The sequence below is a fragment of the Peromyscus californicus genome, unplaced genomic scaffold (assembly GCF_007827085.1).
Source record: "Peromyscus californicus insignis strain IS unplaced genomic scaffold, ASM782708v3 Scaffold_7__1_contigs__length_154581171, whole genome shotgun sequence".
In the NCBI taxonomy this organism is placed as follows: Eukaryota; Metazoa; Chordata; class Mammalia; order Rodentia; family Cricetidae; genus Peromyscus; species Peromyscus californicus.
The window spans coordinates 22720496-22732960 of record NW_026294595.1 but is presented as its reverse complement, the minus strand read 5'-3'; the positions used below and the strand labels follow the sequence as shown (position 1 = coordinate 22732960).

The following is a 12465-nucleotide window of genomic DNA, read 5'->3' as shown; positions in this document are numbered from 1 at the left end:
TAAGTATGATTTGTTGAAGAATATTTTTCTTTAATTTTAGTGTCTTTTAGCCTCTCATTCTGTCATTAGCAAAGACTGACAAACTGAACAAGCCGAAAACATTTGATGTTTCTTCATGCCTGTGCTAAATGAAAGTATTTTCTGTTCAGATTCTTTTACATGTTGACTACCCTCCACTCTCTAAGTTGGTATTTAGTATAGATAGATTCAGACTTATCCATCCCTTTTGTTGCATTATAATTTTCCACTGAGTGATTGCAAACAAGAGATTAGTGAAAGGCGCTAGTCTCTTTCTTAAATTGTGTGCTCTTGGTCAGAGTACTGAGGCTGGCTCCGTGGGAGAAAGGCTTCCTTCCTGTGGAAAGGCAAGCTTCTGTGCTTCATCCTCATGATGAAGAACAAAAAATAATCCTTTCAAGTTTTTTTTCTTTAAGAAAATAAATGTGTGCTTAGTGAAAAATTAACTATTTGGAAGGAAGAAATACTGTATAGTTTACTTAGTCTTTTTAAGACAGATTTCCCCTCCAAGAAAAGGTCCTTTTATTTTATAACCCATAGGTGGGCCTGAGTTTGATTCTGACAGCAGGTCTGGATGCGAGATGACTTACAGTTCGGGGAGGGGCTTCCTCACCAGCACAAGATCTTGACAGGAACTGACACCATATGAACAGAACACTTTTCTTACCATGTACCCTGAGGTAACACTGGGTATATTTTCTGTTTATTTACAGGGAACATGACAAAGATCCAGAGAGTTTTTTTAAGGTATTAATGCATCTAAAGGACTTAGGACTCAATTTCCACGTCTCTGTCCTTGGAGAAACTTTTACAGATGTCCCAGGTACCTGTTTTGAATTTTCTAGTGTGTGTTTGTTTGTTTTGTTTTGTTTATAGGGAGACATGAGCTCTACAACTGAAGTATTAATTTCTTCTTTGTTAGAATAATCAAGATGAGCACTGTTAACCAAGATTATACGACAGCATTAAAGTCTGATTCAATTAAAAAAACACTTAAGTAAGCATTCTTTGATTTAAGTTGAGAAGGAGCAGTCATCTCTCTTATCAAATATAGTTAATACAATGTATTTTATGTAAACAGAATATATTGCTTTGGGCATCTTAATGCTTACAGAAAGTGGAAACTTATAATTGAATGTACAACCTCTCCACCTCTGGGGTCACAGCTTTGCCACCATATGTTAGGTGGCCTGCATAAAGCACTGGGCATCTAACTTATGATGTGGGGTGGGCCTTTGCCCATATCATTGTTGTCATTGGTCTATGCCTCTGTATTGAATTGAAGAAAAGTTAAGGTGGCAGCTGTCAGTAGCAGATCCTCTCATCCTTTATGCCACACAGCACCTTTTCAGGGTCATTTCCTTCATCTTGTATCCTCATCTGGTATGTTGGGGTGAGTAAAATGAGGAATTTGACACCTCTCTTAAGCATTTGTGTTTGTTTACAGCCTGGGTATTGAGCACTGTTTTTAAACCAAGCAACAACAAAGGTCCAGGCATAGTCTTGTTGAGCAGTGTCTTCCTGTGGTGTGTTACACCCCTGAAAGGCTGCCTAAGTGCACAGTCCTTTGGACAGTGCTTCCTGATTGTGGCTCAGTGCCAGGAATTGCAACTAGCCTGTCCTTATGGGCCTCATCTGGAGGCTTGCCTTCTGCCTTCTGCAGTGCATGTACCAAACCTTGCTCTGGTCCCCTTGGGTACCAAGCTTCTGTTTGTTGGCTTCTATTTTATCAATCTCAGCTCTGGAGCATTTTCTTGAAAGTTCATGTTCTCCTAGCACACTGTCTTTCTTCATGATATATCATATTGTTTTTCACCATTCACTGCATGCACATAATTACTAGATTTAAAATGTAAGCTCCATGAGGACTACTAGAGACAGGACCTGTCTTCCTCATTACTATTGCCTGAAACACTGACCAGTGGAGTTGTAGAGGTCAGTAATACTTATTAAATAAGTAAGCAAAAGTAATTGATGCTCCCCCTCATCAGGGAACTTACAGTTGTGTTAAGGAGAGCGCATTCGTGTAAACACAAAAACAAAGAGATACCACATGAGTAATGAGACATGGAGCTTAGAGGGTTAACAGTGAACTAGTCTATTAATAGCCAAAGCTACTGGAATAGCCAGAAATAAAAGTTTGATTAAATTATTCCAAACAAGGGAAAACACACCAAAGCAAACATTTTAGAAACTCTGTTTAAAGGGAGCAAACTCCAATGAGTAATGCTATAGCATCGCTAATGTGAGTGGAATAAGGGGATTCTGCATGTCAGCTTGGTAAGTTAATACTGCCTTACACAGACAGGGTAGTGCCAAGATAAGGAGAATGTTGATCACTAAAGTAAATGAGGTACAGTGAGGCAGAATCGGTGTAAGAGTCACTGATGGTGACCCCAGGATGACTCTGCATCAGTGGCAGAGACTCTAGTGAGGGGACTATGTACGAGGAAAGCAGAGAAGAATTGGTAGACGGATGATTGTACAGAAAGAAGAAAAAATGCCAGCTTTCATAGTTGGTGAGTTAGTTTGTGTGTGCCACCATTGAATGCTTGTCGATGAACTGGCACAGGAGGCTAGAGGAAATGCCTGAGAGGTTTCTATGCCAGCCTCACCACAGCATAATTTTAGCTGCCTTTGTGAAGCAGGTTAGAATTTTACTCAAGTAGCATATCCTTGGGTACTTGAGAATCTGTACTCTTCACATCCCACACATTGCCTTTGTGCTGTGTGCAGCATTGTGGAAAACTGCAACTGGGAGAGAGTACAGTACTTAGACTGTACTGTGGAACCCACAAGAAACAATGCCATACTTTCTGTGTACATGTTCCTTTACTTCCACTCCAGCTGGGCCTCCGTTATGTTTCAGCCTCTGGTCCATGTGTCATTTCAAATGGGAATCAACCCTTCACGGCCAACATGCTTCAGCTTGCTTCTCACGGAATTGCAGATATTGAAGGAATGAGTGTGTCTGGTTGCTCTGCGGCTTGTACCTTTATCCAAAAGCTTCCTCACAAGCCATTCTTTATAACCGGTCATTGTTGTCATTCCTCTGGTGTATTTAACAAGTACTCATGTGGCACTCTCTTACTATATCCCAGACATCATTCTAAGCCACTTGCAGATATTAGCTTAACTCTTCACATGCTCCTGTTCAGGAACATCTCCACTTTTTTTCTTTTTTGGAAAAGCTGAGGGATAAAGAAACCAAGTAAGTTCACACAACTAAATAAAGCTGTAACTGTATGCTGTTCGAAGTTTTGTATACTTGTTTCCTGACTCAACATTATCTAACTTATGGAGTTAATTTTTCCCTAACTCACCATCTAACAGTCCTACCTTCTAAGCAACCATAATATGTATTACACTACTAATAACTACCTACTGGACAGGTAGAGAAATAGTGACTCTGAATGTCAGTTACTTTTAATGACTGCCTGCCTGTAAGTCATCTTTTCACATTCATGTAAGAACGATGGAGTATATGATATACTAACATTGGGTGGTTTTCCTCAAACTTGATCTTGTAGCAGCCGACTGGGCTCCTGCACACTTATAATCCCAGTGCTCCTGTTGCTGACGGAAGAGGATCTCAAATTCTAGGTCAGCCTAGGCTGTGTAGGGAGACCATAGAGACTCCTAGCACACATTCCCTTTATTTCTCCGCAAAGCACATAGGAGAAAACACCATTGCTAAGTGAAGGCACCGGTGCCAACAAGATACTGTCATCAACACTAACTTTCTCTTGAAAATTTTAAGACTATGGTACAACTTTGTGTGGTTTCATTACTGTTGGTTATTTGCAAGCAAAAGTAATTTTACAAAAATCATTTTCCTGGAAAGTGTCACAAAATTAAGAAGGTTCATTAAGTTTTATAGCCCTGTGATTCATAACTCTTTTGTATCCTTTTTTATATTTTTGTTTGTTTTTGCAGAAGAGGAGAAAAGTACAGGGACAGTTGGAGACTTATGCAATCCTCCCTGCTGGGTGCGCTGGGCAGAGTAGGCAAGGGAGTGGCCAGGCCAAGAGCAGAGCAGGTCATCTTCTCCATCCCTCAGCATTGCTATAGTTGTGAACACACCTTTGTGCCAGGCACTACAAGTCATACAGGATGATTAATCAAGTAGGAGGCATGGTCTATCACATGGGGAGAACATGATTTGTTGCTTTATTGATCACTTCCTGGAATACTGCTTTCAATGTTAGAGTGATCATCCAGCAGATGCCTGGCACTGTTCTATGCCCTTCATTCATTGCTTTACTTAGTTTTCACAATCAGTCCTGCAAATCAGGCAATGTTAGAATCACCATTTATGAGAAAAGTAAGATCACAGAGCAGTTAAGTTTCGCAAAACCGTGATCCAAACTTTGTGCAGTCTCCAAGGCCAACGCTATGCCTGGAAATCCATAGATCGATCTCCACTACAGAGAAGAAAGCAGGAGGTGTGGTTGTAGAAAGTCCTGATCACTCCTGTGAATCAGTTCCATGTCCTTGGGTATTCCTTTTGCAAATGGGAAGCCATTCTTTAAAAGCCTTCAAATTTATGTCCTAAATATATTTCACCTCTTATATATTAAAGTGTCCTCATCACAAGAAAGTTAGCAAAACAAAATATGAAGTAGAAAAATATCCCACATATTTAGCATCAATGTTTTCTAAGTATTACTCAAATGACAGAATGGGTTTGTCATACTAGAATCATACAATTTGCATATCTTAGCAGGTTTAGAGAAATATACTTTGAAACAAAATCTTAAAGAATTAAGGGATGAAAAAAGTTGTATTTTCAGTATACAGCAACACTAAGTCAAACAAGTTCTAAGTTGCTTTGTATTGTTTTCTCTTTCAACAGAAGTGACCTTGATTTTATGTAATTTTTTTTAAGTTCTTCTCAACTCTCAGCTCTTAAATTAGATTAATCTAGGCTACACTAAGGTGGAGAAAACCTTAAAATGGCAGTGGCTTAAAATGCAAACTGTATTTTCTTGTCCACATCGTGTGTTTCTGCAGATGAGTGGGAGGGCACTGCTGATGAGAGTCAGTGAGGACCCTAGCTGATAACCAGATAATAATCATCATCCTCAGCATTACCAGCCGCCTGAAGAACTGCAAAACTCATTCCCTGTGTCACCAAGCAACTCCACTGGCTTGGAAATAGCAAAGGGCTCTGCTCCATTCACTAGCCAGAACTTCAAGGCACTACCCAGTCATAAGGAAAGCCAGTCCTAGGGCGGTGGTGGCGCACGCCTTTAATCCCAGCACTTGGGAGGCAGAGCCAAGTGGATCTCTGTGAGTTTGAGGCCAGCCTGGGCTACCAAGTGAGTTCCAGGAAAAGGCGCAAAGCTACACAGAGAAACCCTGTCTCGGAAAAAAAAAAAAAAAAAAAAAAAAAAAAAAAAAAAAAAGGAAAAGGAAAGCCAGTCCTGCTCTCTGTCAGAAAAACAAACAAACAAAAACAAAAAGCAAAAAAAAACAGGAAACAGAATTTGATGAATTGCACTATGGGCTACCAGAGCTCATTAGTGTACGCCATGATCTGTAGCTCTGCAGACAGAAAGCCATGCCTCTCCAGATTTCCACCCTCATCTGGGTAAGTGTAGCCCAGTTGATAGAGAGTTTACAAATGTGTGGGCATTGCCTGCAGTCTTCTTGTGGGGACCAACCTGATGGTATCTGAAGATGCATCTGGTAATTCATATCCTTTAAGAGGGAACCTTTATGAAGTAGAGGTGGTCTCTGAAATAGGGTAGGTTCTTCTAGGTGTTTGGGCATTTTACAGAGCTTATAGATATTGTCAACCAGGAGTGATTTCCCTCCATCCCTAGGGACATTTGGCAATGTCCACACACATTTCTGTCATAACTGTTGAACAGGGGGTTAGCTCCTGCCAAATAGGGCACCAGTTATTCTGCCAAACATACTAGAAAGTACAGGGTCAGCCCAACAACAAAAACATACTGAACCTAATAAAATATCGGCAGCACCACGACTGAGAAGGTATAATTGCAGAAATTTAAATCAGCAAAACAGATTAGAATTGGGTCCTATAAGCTTTCCAGATGAACCTCAGCTAACTCAACTGTGCAATAAAAGGCACATGGGAAAGAAAACTAATAAAACCACCTACTCTATTTCAATGAATTTGTGTGAAGATTTCCATAGGAGTAGGTCATTTGGAGAAAACACTAAAGTACTGTGCAAATTTTATTATAAGACTCAGGGACGTCTCTTCAGAGTTTGGATATGGAATGAGTTTCCAGAATACTTTTTGGATCCAAAGAAGACATTAAGGGTGCTGTATCTTGGAAGTTCATTTTTGTTCAGACAATTAAAAGGTCATTCTGCTCTATAAACCATCTGCATCTAGTTTCATGTTTAAAGGGAACCAAAAAGCCTAGGAACTCTTCAGTGCACATGTTTTGAGTGTTGGCCAGTTCTCATGACATGGTCACATTGTTAGCCTTTGAGACGATTTTTTTTTTTTTTTTTTTAGTAAATGCTTTAGATATCAAGTCAATGGAATGTGTTTGTATACTTCATAATTTCCCACAAATTGTAATTCTAAACAAAATTTTCTTTTGTGTGAGCAGCCAAGGCCTTATGTAAAATTCTTCTTTCTTATTTCAGATATGGTACTCTTTCTCCAAATGAGTTTTAGCTTGAGACATTCAGGCAGCCAAAAAGGTCTGAGGAAAACTGAAAACCTGAAGCATGGTTTTGGCAGGCAGAAGCTATTCTGGTTCCCCTGTAATTTAGGTCAAGAGTGGTGTGTGGAAGGCTTCTGGGTAGCATCTGGCCTGGCAGTGGTTACTACTGCGATCTTGTCGTGGTCCTGCTTCTTAGCTCTGGAGTGAAATGCTAGATAATCATGTGGCAATTTCCTCCTGTTTCCCTCAGCTCCCAGCTACTGTCTCCCTCAGCTCCCAGCTACTATCTCATTTTCAGCAGAGTGACTATACCAAAGAGTCAGTTCTAGAAAGGACTAGGTATACAAATAAACCACATTATTGTAAAACTTCTACATTTGTCTTCCAATCAAGCCCAGTACAAAATGATCTATTTATTGGTTAATATTGAATCATAAGGTTATATGTGATAGGAAACAAATTCTACTAGTAAGACAAGACTGAATGAACTCCACTCTGTCAAGGCCATACCATTCCTTAAGCCAGTCCTTTCTGAGTATGTTTTCAGTCACTGTTTATTCCCTTGACATGAAGTTGTTTACCAGCCATGTCTCATGTTCATATAATGTATTGTGAATATCAAGAGAAGAAAATTCACTAGGATATTGCAGTCTGATTTGAAAGCAAAAAAAAAAGTTTATATTTACATTTTATTATAGCATGCCATTGTTTATAACTTTTTCATCATTTTGAGTATATTGCTTATGAACAACCTTTTAAGGCAATCTAATATATTGACATCCCAAATTTATAGTGAAGAAAAATGGCTTATCAACTCCATTTTAGATGCACAGGTGTAAATGAAAACCTCAGTACATGGAACTGCCCTCACGTGGCTCCCCTAAAGAAGCATGTGAGAAGGCTGGTCCCCAGGAAGCGGAAACCCAGATTGAGTGGAATTTTTTTTGCCGGTCTTATGGTGAAATGAATAAGACAAACCACCATGGCAAAAATAAGGACGATTAAAGAAATGAAAAATGAATTTGCTTCTGACTGGAAAAAATAAATACCATGTATATTTTTCATAGCAGAAATGGTAGTGTATCTTAAGATAATTTATAAACTTAGCAAGAGTCCACTTAGGATGCCACAGTATTACTTTATATGTCCTCACCAAACTGCTGTGGATATTTTAAAAAGTAAATAAGTGAAAGAGCCAAATGTCAAAGATACCAAGTACAGAGAAATCACAATGGAAAACCTGTCCCATCAGATTCAGAACACTTATGAAATGATAACTTTTAAAGAGTGCTTTAGAGACTCACAAACATGAGAGTAGAAAAGTCAGCAGAAGTAGAAAATTCAGAAACAAACTGATATGTATGTATTCTTCATATCTAATAAGCAGGGCAGCAAACCTAATAACATACCAATTCCATTTTAAAATCTGATAGTACTTTTTCTTAGTAAAAACAAGAAACTGGTTAATAAATTAGTAACTTCCCTGAAGTAAAAAAAGCAACAGAAATTGTACATGATCTGTTTTAGATATTTGTGCTTCAACACTTAACGTGAATCTCTATGAACATAAAATAAATGAAGCACATGCTGTAAATATGTCATAGACATAAAGACTTGTGATGGCAGAGGCTCTTAGGACTCTTCTGGGCCGCACTAAGCTGGACTGTTACGCTACCGCTCATTCTATCCAGTAGGCTGACTTCTCCTTATGCACAGGTGAGAAACTAAGGCTGCAGTTGAGTAACTTACCAAAAGTCACGTAGCTGATAAACACTAGAGGAAATCATATGAGAAGAAGTAAATAGCACATCAAATTTTAAGGGGAAACCTGTAATTTTGCCAGTAATTAAATGTAAATGCATAGGATTTATGAGTAAGCGGTTATATTCACCAAAGCAAGGAAAGCAATAGTATATCATAACTAAGAGTAGCCAACTTGTGAGGTAGCATCTGCATCCAGGATGAGGACAGTATGAATAGTTTTCCTGAGCCGTGTATATTAATATACTTGTTTTTCTCAGTAATTTCACGTCACGAATTGCATCTAGTAGATTTCAAGGTAGAGAAACACATGCCAAAGTTTTTGGAGCCTCATCCCCTTCTCTGTCTTCCCATTGCTAACAGAACACTGAGGTCCTTTTCCTCCCTAACCCACACCTCACCTGCTGCCTCTGGCACTCTTGCTCCTATTTTCTGAAACCTTACCTCCTGCAAAGGACTCCCATTAGTTTCCCAGCTCCTGGGCATTTGTATGTTCAGTTTATCCCCCAGCATTCTTCCTAAACCCACAGCCATCAAGAACAGATGTGTAGTACTGCAATAGTAATAAGTACATATCTTACAGATTTTCTGTAGGATGAGCTTCAATTTCTTTTGTAGCTAGGGAGCTTCCTCGCAATCCTTCCCCAGCCTGGTGTCTTATGAATTCCCATTCTTCGTGCCATTTTCTGAATGCATCTGTTCATTTATACAAACCCTTTGTCTTGTGTTATTCAATGCTTAAATTCCTCTGCTCCTTCCCCCATAGGCACACTCATACCCTTTCTCCTCTGACATAATCCCAAGTCCAGTGAAGTCTCTTTACCTCTCTCTCCTCTTCACCTCCATATTGCTATCCATACAGATTCCTTCACTTGCCAACCTCATGTCACACTGCTCTGTGGTCGTTTGACATTTGGTTGCTGTAATGAGTCCATGGCAGAGCTCCCCAGAAGACAGTTTTTAGGTGTTTAGTACTATTTCTGGATGAGCTACACAGAGGAGTCAGGGCCTTCCACACTTCAGCCCCCCACTGATGAGAGTGAAGCTCCTTTTCAGTGGCTGAGCAGCTGCTTTCCCAGAAAAGTCTTGTTAATTCTGCCCACCCTTCCCTTCTAAACACTGAAGACATCCTCGGTGCAAGTAATACAGCAGCTCACTCTGGTTTCTCAGGGCAGCGTCCTGGGAGAGTGGGTGCTGCTGTGGTCACTCCCAGACGTGCCATGCCTTGGCTTATTGTCTTCTCCTCCTGCAGCTCCTCTGAGTAGGATATGTGTAATTTCTACCAGAACCAGAAGATGCGGAGCAGCCTCAAGACAAGATCATTTTCCATCCTACCAGGGGGAAGACTGTGAAAATAATATGTTCCGGAATACAACTCCCAAAACATCTCTCAAGAAATTGTTCTCAGAAGTTATAGCCGTGTGAACATCACTGAGGAAAAAAAAAACGTTCTTTCATTTTCATAAACTGGTTTCAAATTTTGTGAGAAATGTACATTTCAGAAGGATAAATGGAAATCAGTTAATGAATGGAAAAGATCAAGACATTAATAGACCAGTAGGAATGTAGGAATAGATGTAACTATGAAAGCTTATAATGGCATCTGTGGCTTAGATATGCTGAAACAGGAAAAAGAACATCTCTGTAGATAGAAGAGCTAATATAACCCTACTCACTGCTTTGATGTTTCACTTTCGTGTTCCTGCATTTGTATATTGTCATAATTTGGATTGTGATATGGTCACAGTAATATTTTCCCCACTATGAGACCAGAGGAAGGCCCATGTGTTTCAGCCTCACTGTTTCTTGTGCCTCAGAACCAGTGTGACAGAAAGTCCACAGTGGGGAGTGTGTATCTGCACCCACGCAGTGAGCTTTTCCAGCTCTCTTCCCCTTGGCCTATGTTGTTTCATTTTCAACTGGAAGGAAGGCATCAGCTCTCTGCTGTTGTGAAATGAGCATGACCAGGAGCTGGAAGGTTAGCTGTCTAGAATGGTGTTGCCGTTCATAGCTAGGTCACCTCTTCCAGCCTCATTTCACTCATGTATAAAACCAGTTCTTCGCCGGGCGGTGGTGGCGCACGCCTTTAATCCCAGCACTCGGGAGGCAGAGCCAGGTGGATCTCTGTGAGTTCGAGGCCAGCCTGGGCTACCAAGTGAGTTCCAGGAAAGGCGCAAAGCTACACAGAGAAACCCTGTCTCGAAAAAAACAAAAAAAAAAAAAAAAACCAGTTCTTCAAAAGGAGCGGAAACTAGGAGGTACTTTGGAGACCAGGGCTTCTCAAATGAGGTTCACATGCCGCTTGAAAACATTGCATCACATTTTATGAAGAAAATAATTAGTATCATAATGATACTTTTTCAAAACATTCCTTTTCATTGTGATGCCTATCCCTGCTCTCCATCAAGTGACTGAGAGCCATTGATATAGACCAGGCACAGTTACTCCAGTCACCCTCCTCTGTGATTGGACCCCATCACTGCCTGTCATTTTCTTCTTGCCTTCAGGGACCCAGAGACTTCTTCCCCACCAAATCCAACCTTACCTATCTATCACCTCAAGGAGCTCACCAACAATGCCAGATCTAATTTGAATTTTTGAAAGATGTGACTTCTTTCCTGACTATGTTTTTCTCCTGTCGTTATCAATCCAATACAGATTTATTCATCTGTCCTTCCCGGACAGCTATAGTGTCCCCTTATCTGTGGGAAATACCTTCCCAGATCTTGAAATGTGGATAGTGTCAAAATGTGTGTGTTTGTGTGTGTGTTTGTGTGTGTGTGTGTGTGTGTGTGTGTGTGTGTGTGTGTGTGTGTGTGTGTGTGTGAAATGACTTTATATTTTAACTAAACAGTTAATACAGTATGGCTGTAACTTTAACAGTGTGAGGTTTAATAGCCAAACTACCATGAATTTTCCTTGCTTTACAATTTCATGGGTAGATCATTCTTACTATAGATTTTAGCAAAATCCACACAAAATGTTTTTGCCTTTACTTATTGAAAAAATTCACCTTTCCTTCACATTGCTATTTTGGCATTGGCAAATCCAAATCACCAGCATTCCTCCTACTTCACTGTGAGGCCATTATTCAGTAAGTTCCTGGTTATTTGAATGCAAACAGGGCAGTCCATCTGACAACCAAACCAGCAGGTCAACTTCTAAGTGACTGATGGGTGGGTCCTCTACAGAGTGGGGACTCTGAAGCAAGAGGATGGCTGGGGAAGAGCAGAGCACAACAGTGGGAGGGAGTTTTTACCATGCTCTTGTCAGTTCGGAGTGGTGCAGTTTAACACTTATTTCTAGAATTTGCAATTTAAAATTTTCAGATCTCAGTTGACAATAGGTAATTAACTAAAACTGCTAAACGTGAAATTATGGGTAAAAGAGATAACTATGTCTTTGTAGCCTACATCAGTGCTCACAGCTGTAAATCCTGGGCTGTGGCCTAGATCCTTTAGAGTTCTCTGAAGGTAGCTCCCAAGTCACCACCCAGACTCCTTCTTTCCCTGTGGAAGTTCTTCCTATCATCTGAGACTCATTTCAGTCACCACGGTCCTTGGCCTCTCGAAGATGCCACTGTCTTTCTTGAGTGACCCTGGAATCTTGTTTAGCCTTGCAGTATAGCTGTACTGCTCCAGGACCAGGTTCTTAGGGATATCATAGTACCCAAACAGCCTACACTACAGTGTTTTCAAACTCCAGACCATGATCCACACTGATACATATTTACATTGTTGCTTTGCATACTCATGAGTATAGGTATGTGTATAACTGAAACAGATTTCATGATATAATGTGTATTCTCGTGACATTTGACCCAGTGGGATTGATGTTTTCTGTTCTGTCACTTCTTTTCTGCTGGTCTAAGTTGATTTCACAGCTTTTAGTAACAGTTGTAAAAAAACAACATACATAGCATGTTGCACATAGTAGGGAAGTATTGTATATTTTTTAAACTTACTTGGGCTTGCCCAAATTATTATGTAAATAAATCTTTCTTACTTGTGAATATATTCAATTAATCCATTTTAAT

The 12465-nt window shown here is 40.0% G+C and overlaps 1 protein-coding gene across 14 annotated transcripts in view; it reads left to right on the top strand.

The window, feature by feature from the left end:
* The window catches only part of Gtdc1 (glycosyltransferase like domain containing 1), a 376640-nt gene that overhangs the window by 350507 nt on the left and 13668 nt on the right, over positions 1-12465 (top strand). For all 14 annotated transcript variants that reach the window (XR_008215448.1, XM_052726350.1, XM_052726348.1 and 11 more), the window contains one exon: positions 732-841. Coding sequence is in view for 13 of the 14 variants with exons in the window: in XM_052726350.1 (XP_052582310.1) it covers positions 732-841 (110 nt within the window). In the remaining variant the exon portion in view is untranslated. The remainder of the gene's footprint in view (positions 1-731; positions 842-12465) is intronic.